At 46.5% G+C, this 13,698-nt stretch overlaps 1 protein-coding gene across 2 annotated transcripts; it reads left to right on the plus strand.

Moving 5' to 3' along the window:
- Positions 20-3,220, plus strand: LOC108633505 (BOLA class I histocompatibility antigen, alpha chain BL3-7-like; the record flags this gene model as incomplete). 2 transcript variants are annotated; one of them, XM_018039128.1, is given in 7 exon segments in its annotated part: positions 20-173; positions 366-641; positions 1,537-1,812; positions 1,906-2,010; positions 2,437-2,469; positions 2,608-2,655; positions 2,818-3,126. In XM_018039128.1, coding segments are annotated over 7 exon segments (897 nt in total), but the record flags the coding sequence as incomplete, so codon positions are not given.

Here is a 13,698-nt window from a genome sequence, read left to right on the forward strand (position 1 = left end):
TTCGTGCGGTTCGACAGCGGCCCCGGATCCGAGGATGGAGCCGCGGGCGCGGTGGGCGGAGCAGGAGGGGCCCGAGTATTGGGATCAGGAGACGCGAAAGGCCAACGATGACGCACAGACTTTCCGAGTGAACCTGAACACCCTGCGCGGCTACTACAACCAAAGCGAGGCCGGTGAGCGACGCGGGCCCGGGGCCGGGTCTCGCCCCCCATCCCCAGGGACCGGCGGGGTCGCCCGAGTCTGCGGGTCCGAGGTCACCCCAGCACTGCGGGACCGCCGACCCCCGACCCGGGAGGAGACGGGGGGACTTGACCCGGTTTCATTTCAGTTTGGGTTTAATCACCGCGGTGGTCGGGGCGGGTCAGGGTCTCACACCCTCCAGTGTATGTACGGCTGCGACGTGGGGCCGGACGGGCTTCTCCTCCGCGGGTTCATGCAGTACGGCTACGAGGGCAGAGATTACATCGCCCTTAACGAGGACCTGCGCTCCTGGACCGCGGCGGACACGGCGGCTCAGGTCTCCAAGCGCAATGCTGTGGCGGCAGGTGCTGCGGATCACTACAGGAACTACCTGGTGGGCGAGTGCGTGGCGTGGCTCCTCAGACACCTGGAGACCGGGAAGGACACGCTGCTGCGCGCAGGTACGAGGGGCGCGGGGCCGCCCTGATCTCCCCTCGGGCTGGAGCTGGCTTCCCACGAGGAGAAGAAAGTGGGGTCCCTGTAGGAACAGCGCCCCAGGTTCTTGTCAGGAGAGGGAGGAAATCCGCCCGGGTTTTCAGATTCTGTACAAGACAGTCACCAGTGGCCCCACTTCTCTCAAGGACAATCAAGGAATCCAGTGTCTTTGACGAAGCAGGAAACAAACCATCCCTGAAATAGCTGGTCAGCGGTGCCCTTTGACCCTGCCACCATCTTGTGATCCATGTTTCTCTCTCAAGGCCCGTTCTCACCCTGAGAGCATCTTAGGAGGCCTGACTCCAGCTTTTCTGAGTCATTCAGCCTCCACCAGAGTCAGGACCTTTAGTCTGTATTCTCCCCCTCACATTTTCAGAGCGCCTATCCTAGTCTCTCATTCTAGAAATTTCCAAGGACTAATATAGATCATCCTTGATCTATGAGATGAGGCTGTTATCTAGCTCTCGTGCTGCTTTTTTCAAAACCATGCTCCTGAATGTTCTGTAGCTCAGAGGGTAAAAAAGTTCATAATACATCTGGGGATCTGATGTTCAGCCTGGTGACTATAGTTAATAATAATCCTGTATTATATACTTTAAAATTGATCTTAATCATTCTCATCATCCCTGTCAAACAGACACACACATAAGGTAAGTTGATCAATACATTAATTAGATTCATAGTGTACATATATATCAAAGCAACATGTAGTACACTCTAAATGTGTACAATTTTTGTTAAGTATACATCAGTAAAGCCGGGGGGAAAATGACTGTTCTATCCTTTCTCAGGATGGTCACATGATGCTGCTTCAGTGACCCATGGAGGTAACACAAACTGAATTTTCTGATTCTTCCTCAGACCCTCCAAAGGCACATGTGACCCATCACCCCATCTCTGAGCGTGAGGTCACCCTGAGGTGCTGGGCCCTGGGCTTCTACCCTGAGGAGATCTCACTGACCTGGCAGCGCAATGGGGAGGACCAGACCCAGGACATGGAGCTTGTGGAGACCAGGCCTTCAGGGGACGGGACCTTCCAGAAGTGGGCAGCCCTGGTGGTGCCTTCTGGAGAGGAACAAAGATACACGTGCCGTGTGCAGCACGAGGGGCTTCAGGAGCCCCTCACCCTGAGATGGGGTAAGGAAGGGGATGAGATGGAGCCATTCAGACTCAGTTCAGCTAGGCCAGGACTCAAGTCTGAGGTCAGAGTCTCTTCCCTTGCCTCCGCAGAACCTCCTCAGACCTCCTTCCTCACCATGGGCATCATTATTGGCCTGGTTCTCCTCCTGGTGGCTGTGGTGACTGGAGCTGTGATCTGGAGGAAGAAGCGCTCAGGTAGGGAAGGGAGGGAGGGCCCTAAGTTTTCTTGTCTCAGTGGGGTTTCAAGCCCAGGTAGAATTTTACCAGCCTGGTTACTGGAAAGTACCCTCCACACACATGTGGAGTGTGGAGCTGATGCTAACCTTTTTTCATTTCTAAAGCATGTGCGAAAATGAAATATAAATTTTTCACCTTCCCAATTCCAGCTGGGGACCAGGTTTCCAGCACTTGAAGGTCAGAGGGAGGTCCTTGCTGAGGACAGACCTCCAGGAGGGCAGGTGGCCCTGTCTTTACCCGTCTCCCTTCTCTGTGTTCCTGATCCTAGCATGAGTTTTGATCACAGTTCCAGAAGGTTCTCTGGGGTCCAGGACTAGGGGTTCCTCTAGGAACTCATGACTCAGCCTTCTCCCTGGCCTCTCACATGGTATTTTCTTCTCACAGGTGAAAAACGAGGGACCTACACCCAGGCTGCAAGTAAGTATGGAGGGGGTGATTCCTGAGACCTTGTGAGGGTGCAGACAGGAGGCCATGGGGGGCTCACCCTCCTCAAAGTTCCTTCTCTAGTTTCTCTCCTGTGGGTTCTGACCACATCCTGGTCTTGTTCTTCTCCAGGCAGTGACAGTGCCCAGGGCTCTGATGTGTCTCTCATGGTTCCTAAAGGTGAGACCCAGGAGGGACTACATTGGAAGGAGCATTGGGGCAGAGGGGACACACTGGGTGGTGGGGATCTTTGAGTGGGACATGTGAGCGTGTGGGGGGCTGTGGAGAATGTGAGTGCTTACATGACCGACCTTACTGGTTCCTGATTCTGTTCTCTCACAGTGTGAGACGCTGCCTTGTGGGGACTGAGTGACGCTGCATCCTGCTATGTGACATCAGATCCCGGGACCCCTCTTTCTGCAGCTGCACCTGAATGTGTCTGTGCTCCTAGTAGCATAACGTGAGGAGGTGGGAAGACTGGTCACCCCTGCTCACTCTGCCCCCTCCCGCCTGACCTGTGTTCTCCTCCCTGATACACTGTCCTGTTCCAGCAGAGACGGGGCTGGGCCATCTCAATCCCTGTCTTTGCATCATATGCACTGAGTAATGATGTCTTATTTCCTTATTGAAAATAAAATCTGTATATATGAATTTTTTTTTCTAGTTAGTGCCATGAAGGGGCATCAGATAATAAAGGTGAGGATTCTTAAAGTTTGGAAGAGGAAATAAATGGAAACACTGAGAACCTTCCAGATCCATCTACATTTGCTGTGCTGAGTCAGCTGCAGGAAGGAAAGGCAGAGGCTGTGAGGAGCTGAGTGTGAACAGGGCTGTGCCCAGAATCAGTGCCTGGCGGGCATGCATGCACTGCCCATGCACCGCCCATGGTCACTCCTGGGCTGGGTCCTGGTCTCCAGTCCTTTGTCCTTGTCCCTTCAGTAAATCCTTGTCCCACCAAGGACCTGTGATCAAGGATTCAGAAGTCACCTGGGCCTTGTTGTATCTCCAGACCATGGGCAGGGTGCATTTCTTAAATGGGTAAGCTAGGATCAGGCCTTGGTCCAATCCTTAGCTCCTGTCATTTTTGAATGTGTTCATATTTTGCTTATTTACTTATTGCTATTGTTGTTGGTGTAATAACTGTTCTTTTTCATGTGTAGAGTCCTGGTCTCATTCTTCTCCGGGTGAACCCATCTCTGACAGCAGCAGGGGCCACTTTGTCTGTCATTGTCCCCACAAGTGCAAGGGGTCCATGCACACAGGATCTCAGCGGTGTCAAGAGAGAAATTTCAGAGTCATCCAGCTCTTGCCCTCCTTCTAGAGATTTTGCTGGATTCTTTCCAACTTTTCTCCATCTTTTTAAAGAAACCACATGCTGGAACTTGCATAGTTTCATATCTTGACTAAATTCTTGCTGGACTTTTCTCTTCTCTGCAGTCTGGCCCCTCTTGCACCCTCACATCATCATCTCAACTCATGGATTTAGAAAGCAGAGTCTAATAAAATCACAGCAGGTTGAATATAGGAGCCAGAAGCAAAGGATCTTCCTTTCTGAAGAGATAAAGAGCCTTGTGTGTGGTGTGCAGGCTGATTGGTGGTGGAGGGAAGGGAGATCAGCCTTTGTGAGTAAAATACAAGCAGCATTGAGGTCAGTGCAAATGGATGTTGTGCTGTAACTGCCACGAGACAGCATGTGGCCTGAGGTCACATCAATAAAGACTCTCTCTCTGGAATAGGGAAGCGCTTTAATGACCAACTGATATTTTTGTGTGAAAGAGACATGACACACTCTTTTTGCATCTAGGAGAGCTCAGTGAACTAACACCAGACAAACCGTGTCCGCCATGTGCGGTGTGTTCTAGGGGGAAGGGGCAGAGCATGTATTATGAGCCTAGTAAGTGAGGGAGTGTTTCCCGTACAGGTTGGTAAGTGCTCTGAGGAAAGTGACCCAGAGTATGAGTGCGTGGGGACAGGGAAGGTGGCTGTGTTACTAGGGTGGACAGGGGCCTCATTGAAAAGGTGACCTTTGAGTAAAGATGTGGAGAACATGAAGGAATGCCCACAAGCAGGTCTAGGGGAGGTTCTCTCCAGGCAGAGGAGCCTCCAGGGCAAATGCACAAGGGCAGGAGAGTGTCTGTGTTCAAGGGAGAGCCAGGAGGCAGCTGGGGCTGAAGGAAAAGGAATTGTGATGAGATCCCATGTCTGGCCAGATCCTGTGGGCCTCCAGTATGTTAGACGGGTGTTGGTTTTATCTCAATAGGATATGAAGTTATAGGATGATTTGAACAGAGGAGGACCTGCTATGACCGCTGTCTGGAAGCGTCAGCCAGGCTGCTGTGCAGAGTCAGGAGGTGAAGGACGAGGGAGGCACAGAGGAGCCTGAGGGAAACAGCGCAGGGTTCAGGCTGGGGAGGCTGCTGCTTGTCTGGGGTGTGAGCGGGGAAGATAGTGGTGAGTGAGTGGGTTCTTGATCTATCGTGAAAATGCGTTTTACAGCATTTCCTAGAGGATTAAATCTGAGTTATGAGAAAGAGTAAAGGAAGACTGCAAAATTTGAGATTTGCAACTAAGCATGTGCAGCACCTACTGTGGAAACAAGGGGACTCTGGAAGGAGCATATTTGAGGAGGCATCACCATCAGTATTTGGTTTAAGAAAGTGGCAACTGAGTTGTGTTTACTAGTCTAGGGTTTAGGTGAGATGACTTGAGTGGAGAAATAGATGGAAGAGGTGACGCCATATAAATGATGTTTAGAGCCTTGAGAACAGATGACGTCACAGATGAGGGAGAATTGGCTACAGAAGCAGAGGGATGAGGACTGAAACCTGAATCCCCTGCGCTATGGGAACTGATCAGACCACACACCTGAGCAGACAGCACCATTCTGACACCACATCTAGATGGCACATGGAAAGGGGTCCTGATCTTTGGTGAAGGACCTAAAGGAATGTCCTTCACCTGCACTCCTCTTAGAGACAGAAGGTCTGGAATAGACTTATAGCATGGTTGTTGCTGATCTTCAGATCACACATTTCATAGCAGGAACACAGATCTGGATTCCCACCCAGCTGTGCACCCAGTTCCCCTGTATGGCTCGTTCATAATAGACTCCCGGACTCTGAGCCCTACACTCTAGATGGTGGATCTGGGAAGAGTCCTGAATATTTTGTAACAATCTCTACAAGCAGTCTTGAGCAGTCTGGGATCCTCTGATGTTAAAGATCAGAGAATGATTAAGGTAGAGAGGGGTCTTAAATACACATTTAAATGTTTCTTTCCTGAGAGGAAAAAGACAAAACATTTGGTGTGAGTTACATGTTGTTTCTGCCATGTGCTATCGCCAGGCTGAAACTTTAGGAAGTGATTATCAGCTCACCATAAAGAGAGTCTCTGAGTTGCTAAGAGAGTAGATCTAAATTTTCTCCACACACGCAGAAGAGGTAATTATGGGACATGATTCAGTTGTCAGACAAAGCTACGGTGGTGATAATTTTGCAGTACAAAACTGTATCAAATCAACAACTGTACACCATAAACTGACTCAATATTGTATATCAATCATAATAAAGCAGAAGGAAAAGTCTCTGAATCCCTGCTCTCTGAGTCTTCCCTGCATGGTATTCTTAGGTAGTTCTGGGTGGAAAAAAAAAGGTTTTAAATTGTTCTAAATGGAACAGAGAGAGGCACAGTTGTGGTTTTAAGTTTATTTCAGGGAAAACCACAGAACAGCCCTGAAGCCACAGCCGGGAACAGAATCCTCAACCCCACCCGGCTCGGGTCCCGCACAGGAACCCCTTCCCCTGCAGCTGAGCACAGACACCACTGTTCACAGCACTGTCAGCCTGATGCTGGACAGTGGACCCTGTGGTAGACCTGCTCTCTGCTGCTCCTGACACCTGGACGGCACACTGCCACCTCTGCCCCGTGTGCCACGTGTACCTAAGGCATTCAGTGCAGTTCCAGTCTCTCTGTGGCACCATGTCCTAAGGAAGAGTCCAGCATGTGGTAACCTGCCTGGTGGAGCCTCAGCCTCTTTCTACCTGCAGGAATATTTAGGAAGCAAGGTTTTCTGTCTAAAGGAGGAGGGTGTCTGCCTTCCACCAAGATCATCAAGTGAAATTCCCCTCATTTGGGAAGAAGGTACAGATTCTGGGGTTGGAGAAGGAGAGAGAGGGGAAAAGAATGACAGATTTCAATCTGTTTGAGCAGTGATCTAGATCAGAACTTGGTCTGCTACACTGTAACCCGTAATGTTGGATGAATGAATCATATCTTTCAACTTCTGTGACGTGGCGTTATGAGGGCCAGTTTCTGTCTACTCTAGTTTATACTCTCAGATTAGCAGAGGGCACTTGTGAATGATGAAATGATTACTCATAATGTCCTCCAGCTGCCGTTGTCTCTTTCCAGGCTTATATATTGACATGTTATTGCATGTTAACATTTATAAGTTCAGTTCACTTCAGTTCAGTTGCTCAGTTATGTCCAACTCTTTGCGACCCCATGAATTGCAGCACACCAGGCCTCCCTGTCCATTACCAACACGTGGAGTTTACTCAAACTCATGTCCATCGAGTCAGTGATGCCATCCAGCCATCTCATCCTCTGTCATCCCCTTCTCCTCCTGCTCCCAATCCCTCCCAGCCTCAGGGTCTTTCCCAGTGAGCCAACCCGTTGCACGAGGTGGCCAAAGTATGGAGTTTCAGCTTTAGCATCAGTCCTTTGGAAGTTAGGCAATACCAAAGACGTTCAAACTACTGCACAATAGAATTCATCTCACATGCTAGCAAAGTAACGCTAAAAATTCTCCAAGCTAGGTTTCAACAGTATGCAAACCTAGAACTTCCTGACGTACAAGCTGGATTTAGAAAAGGCAGAGGAACCAGAGATCACAGTGCCAACATCTGTTGGATCATAGAAAAAGCAAGAGAGTTCCAGAAAAACATCTAGTTCGGCTTTATTGACTACACCAAAGCCTTTGACTGTATGGATCACAACGAACTGTGGAAAATTCTTCAAGAGATGGGAATACCAGAACCCTTTACCTGTCTTCTGAGAAACCTGTATGCAGGTCAAGAGGCAACAATTACAACCAGACATGAAACAACAGACTGGTTTCAAATTGGGAAAGGAGTACGTCAAGGCTGTATATTGTCACCCTGCTCATTTAACTGACATGCAGAGTGAAAAGTGAAAGGGAAAATGGCTCAGTGGTGTCTGACTCTTTGTGACCCCATGGACTGTCCATGGACTTCTCTAGGCCAGAACACTGGAGTGGGTAGCCTTTCCCTTCTCCAAGGGATCTTCCCACCAGGAATCGAACCAGAGTCTCCTGCATTGCAGGCGGATTCTTTACCAACTAAGCTATCAGGGCCAGAGTACAGCTATCTATGTACTCTATATGCACTATACATCATGCAAAATGCTGGGCTGGATGAAGCCGAGGCTGGAATCAAGATTGCCGGGAGAAATATCAATAACCACAAATATGCAGATGACACCACCCTCATGGCAGAAAGTGAAGAGGGACTGGGGTGTTTCTTGATGAAAGTCAAAGAGAAGAGTGAAAAAGTAAACTGAAAACTCAACATTCAGAAAACTAAGATCATGGCATCAGTGCCATCAATTCATGGTAATTAAATGAGGCAACAATGGAAACAGTGACAGACTTTATTTTTGGGGGGCTCCAAAATCACTGCAGATGGTGACTGCAGCCATGAAATTAAAAGATGCTTGATCCTTGGAAGAAAAGCTATGACCAACTTAGACAGCATATTCAAAAGCAGAGACATTACTTTGTCAACAAAGGTCCGTCTAGTCAAAGTTATGGTTTTTTCAGTAGTCATGTAGGGATGTGAGAGTTGGACTATAAAGAAGGCTGAGCACCAGAGAACTGATGCTCTTGAACTGTGGTGTTGCAGAAGACTCTTGAGAGTCCCTTGGATGGCAAGGAGATCAAACCAATCCATCCTAAAGGAAATGAGTCCTGAATATTCATTGGAAGGACTGATACTGAAGCTGAAGCTCCAATACTTTGACTACCTGATACAAAGAACTGACTCATTGGAAAAGACCCTGATGCTGGGCAAGATTGAAGGCAGGAGGAGAAGGGGACAACAGAGAATGAGATAGTTGGATGGCATCACCAACCTGATGGACATGAGTTTGAGCAAGCTCCAGGAATTGGTGATGGACAAGGAAGTCTGCTGTGCTGCAGTCCGTGGGGTTGCAAAGAGTCAGATACTACTGAGAGACTGAACTGAAGTTTTGTATTTCTTTTTATATGCATTTTGCTGGGGAAAGTATCTATAAAATTGATCAATTTACATGTGACCCACACAAATGTCTTTTAAAAGTACTAGTTTAGATACCACGCTATAATCTCTAGTCCATGAGGACTATAATCCAACAGTCTTAGCAGATCCATGACATGATAAAATTGCTCATCTTTTTCCTGGCAATTTCCAGTCTGGGTCAAGAAAAGGTAGTTTACCTGCTTATGCTCACTCAATGTCTGTATGTTTCTCATTGTGAGCTGATAACAAGCATGTCACAACCCAACACTGGCTCACAGAAGACATAAAGTATCATTGGTTTAGATGGACTTGTATTCTGACAACTACCCTGGTGCCAGAAAAATAGCAGGATTGAAAAAATGGGTCGAGGAGATTCCGTTTTTAGTAACATGGTTGCCCTGGTTTTAAGCCTTACTTGTCGAGTGAAAGCAAATAAAAATAACAGGTTAAGTATAAAAAGCTTCCATAAGTACAGTATCAAGAGAATAAATGTTTAGGCCAAAATATAAATGTGGGCAATATTTCAGAGGGAGACATTTTACCCTTAGGGCATTAGCCAAATCTGGGGACAATCTTCCCTTTGGTTTGCTCAACCTTATTAGCTGTGATAGGAAATGTAACCCAGAGCTTGTTCATGTGGGAAGCATAGGTGACATCCCCTCCTTGAAAATCCAGAAACGAAGATTCATATCCTCAGAGGGATGTGGAGAGTTTGGAAGCATGGAACCTGCTAGTGGGAATGTAAAATGGTGTTGGAAAACAGTCTGCAAGTTCCTCCAAGTTTGAACCTAGTGTTACTCTAGGACTCAAATTCCATTCCTAGGTATTCACCTTGGAGAAATGAAAATGGTAGTCCACACTATCATGTTCGTAGCTGACATTCACAGCAGCATTAATCATGATGGCCAAACAGCAGAAATAACTCAAATCTCCATCCCTTCATGAATAAATTAGTAAAAGCCTTCATGAATAAATTAGTAAAAGCTATACAAAGCTGCATTGGAAAATTATTTGAAAATGACAAGAAGGGAGTACAGATGCCTAGCATGGTGAACCTTGAATACATTATGCTCTGCAAAAGAAAAGAAGAATAAAAAACAATATTAATTGTTGGGTTTTATTTATAGGATTTATAAGCAAATCCCTTAGACAGAAAGTAGCTTAGTGTTTGTCTAGAGATGAGAGAAATGTTGAAGGAAAATAGGGGCTGACTGCCCAGGAATAAATTGGTACCTCAATGCATGCTCAGCTGCTCATTCAAGTCCAACTCTGGGACCTCTTGGACTGTAGCCTGTGAGGCTCCTCTGTACATGGAATTTTCCAGGCAAGTATACTGGAGTGAGTTGCCATTTCCTTCTTCAGGGGATCTTCCCAACACAGGGATCGAACCCATGCCTCCTGATTCTTGCACTCCAGACAGATTCTTTACCTCTGAGCCACCTGGGAAGTTGGTACCTGGATAACAATATTCTAAAAATGCTTCTGGGTGATGAAAACCTTTCATCAAATTGATTGTGGCAATGGTCATACCTCCCTGTGAATACGCTATAGTTGATTCTTTTCAGTGGGTGAATTATATTTCAATATTGTTGGGAAGATCCCCTGGAGAAAGGAATGGCTACCAACTCCAGTATTCTGGCCTGCAGAATTCCATGGGCTGTATAGTCCATGGGGTTGCAAAGAGTCGGACACAACTGAGTGACTTTCACTTAAAGTTGTTCTAACAAATGCTATATTGTTGTTGCTCAGTCGCCTAGTCGTGTCTGACTCTTTGTGACCCCATGGCCTGCAGCATGCCAGGCCTCCCTGGCCCTCACCATCTAATGGAGTCTCCCCAAGTTCATGTCCATTGCATCAGTGATTCCATTCTACCATCTCATCCTCTGAGGCCCTCTTCTCCTTCTGCCCTCAATCTTTCCCAACATCAGGGACTTTTCCAATGAGTTGGTTGTTCATATAAGATGACCAAAATACTGGAGCGTCAGCTTCAGCATCTGTCCTTCCAATGAGTATTCAGAGTTGACTTCCTTTAAGATTGACTGTTTGATCTCTTTGCTGTTCAAGGGACTCACAGGAGTCTTCTGCAGCACCACAGTTCGAAAGCATCAATCCTCTGGCGCTCTACCTTCTTCACTGTCCAGCTCTCACAAGCATACCTGACCACTGGGAAGACCATAGTCTTGACTATACAGACCTTTGTTGGCAGAGTGATGTCTCTGCTTTTCAACACACTGTCTAGGATTGTCATAGCTTTCCTGCCAAGAAGTGATCGTATTCTGATTTTATGGCTTCAGTCACGATCTGCAGTGATTTTTGAGCCCAAGAAGAGGAAATCTTTCTGTGGAAAGCTCTTAAAGAGATGGGAGTACCAGACCAACTTATCTGTCTCCTGAGAAACCTGTCTGCAGGTCAAGAAGCAACAGTTAGAACGCTGTGTTGAACAACAGAGGGGCTCAGGATTGAGAGAGCGTGACAAGGTGACAACAGAGCTTTCCACAGTTTGTCATGATCCACACAGTCAAAGGCTTTAGTGTAGTCGATGAAACAGAGGTAGATGTTTTCCTGAAATTCCCTTGTTTTCTCTGTGATCCAACGAATGTTGGCAATTTGATGTCTGGTTCCTCTGCCTTTTCTAAACCCAGCTTGGACATCTGGAAGTTCTTGGTCTGCATTATTCTGAGGCCTAGCATGCAAGATTTTAAGCATGACCTTACTGGCGTGGGTTGCTGTTCAGTTGCTCAGTCGTGTCTGACTCTTTGCAGCCCATGGACTGCAGCACGCTAGTGCTGTTCTTCCCGGTCCTTCACCACCTCCCGGAGCTTGCTCAAACTCATGTCCATTGAGTCAGTGATGCCATTCAACCAGCTCATCCTCTGTCGTCCCTTTTTCCTCCTGCCTTCAATCTTGCTCAGCATCAGGGTCCTGTCTAATAAGTTGGCTCTTTGTATCAGGTGGCCAAAGTATTGGAGCTTCAGCTTCAGCATCAGTCCTTCCAATAAATATTCAGGGTTGATTTCCTGTAGGATTGACTGGTTTGATCACCTTACAGTCCAAGAGACTCTCAAGAATCTTCTCCAACACCACAGTTCAAAAGCATCAATTCTTTGGCACTCAGCCTCCTTTATGGTCCAACTTTCACATCCCTACATGATTACTGGAAAAACCATAGATTTGACTAGACAGACCTTTGTTAGCAAAGTAATGTCTCTGCTTTTGAATATGCTGTCTAGGTTGGTCATAGCTTTTCTTCAAAGAGCAAGCATCTCCTAATTTCATGGCTGCAGTCACCATCTGCAGTGATTTTGGAGCCCAAGAACATAAAGTCTGTCACTGTGTCTATTGTTTCCCCATCTGTTTGCCATGAAGTGATGGGACTACATGCCATAATCTTAGTTTTTTGAATGTTGAGTTTTAAATCAGCTTTTCAACTCTTATTTCACCTTCATCACGAGGCTTTTTAGTTCCTCTTCGCTTTCTGCCATAAGGATGGTGTCATCTGCATATCCGAGGTTATTGATATTTCTCCCTGCAATCTTGATTCCAGCTTGTGCTTTATCCAGCCTGGAATTTCGCATGATGTACTCTGCATATAAGTTAAAAAAGCAGGGTAACAATATACAGCCTTGATGTACTCCTTTCCTGATTTGGAGTCAGTCTGTTGCTCCATGTCCAGTTCTAACTGTTGCTTTTTGGCCTGCATACAGGTTTTGCAGGAGACAAATCAGGTGGTCTGATCTTCCCTTTCTTTGAGAATTTTCCATGGTTTCTTGTGGTCCACACAGTTAAAGGCTTTAGCATTGTCAATGAAGCAGAAGTAGATGTTTGTCTGAAATTCTCTTGCTTTTTCCATGATCCAGTGGATGCTGGCACTTTGACCTCTGGTTCCTCTGCCTTTTCTAAATCCAGCCTGAACATCTGCATGGGAAATGAGTGCAACTCTCTGACAGTTTGAACATTCTTCAGTACTGCCCTTATTGGGAAGTGGGATGAGAATTGACCTCTTCCAGTCCTGTGGCCACGGCTGGGTCTTCCAGATTTGCTGACATATTGAGTGGAACACTTTGAGAGCATCATCTTTTAGGGTTATGAATAGCTCTACTGGAATTGCATTGCATCCACTAGCTTTATTGACAGCAGTGCTTCCTAAGGCCTGCTTGGCTTCACACTCCATAATGTCTGGCTCTGGCTGACTGACCACATCATCATGGATATCCAGTTCTTTTTTTTAACAGTTCTTCTGTGTATTCTTTCCATCTCTTTTTAATCTCTCCTGCTTCAACTAGGTCTCAGCCATTTCTCTCTTTTACTGTGCCCATCTTTGGGAAAAGTGTTCCCTTGATATTTCCAATTTTTCTGAAGAGATCTCTAGTCTTTCCCCTTCTGTTGTTTTCCTCTATTTTTAAGCATTGTTCATGGAAGAAGGCCTACTTGTCTCTCTGTGCTATTCTTTGGAACTCTGCATTTAGTTGGGTATATCTTTCCCTTTCTCCCTTGGTTTTCACTTCTTTCTTCAACTATTTGTAAAGACTCCTCAGATAACCATTTGCCTTCTTGCTTTTCTTTTTCCTTGGGATGGTTTTGTTCACTGCTCCTGAACAGTATTACAGACCTCTGTCCCTAGTTCAGGCACATGGTTTACTAGATCTAATCCCTTAAATCTATTCATCACCTCCACTGCGTAATTATAGGGGATTTGATTTAAGTCATATCTACTGGCCTAGTGGTTTTCCCACTTTCTTTGGCTTAAGCCTGAATTTTGCTATAAGAAGCTGATTATCTGAGCCACAGTCAGCTCCAGGTCTTGTTTTTGCTGACTGTATACAGCTTCTCCATCTTCAACTACAAAGAATAAAATCAATTTTATTTCAGTATTGACCATTTGGTGATGTCCATGTGTAAAGCTGTCTCTTGTGTTGTTGAAAAGAAA

The sequence above is a fragment of the Capra hircus genome, chromosome 23, assembly GCF_001704415.2.
Source record: "Capra hircus breed San Clemente chromosome 23, ASM170441v1, whole genome shotgun sequence".
Taxonomy (NCBI): domain Eukaryota; kingdom Metazoa; phylum Chordata; class Mammalia; order Artiodactyla; family Bovidae; genus Capra; species Capra hircus.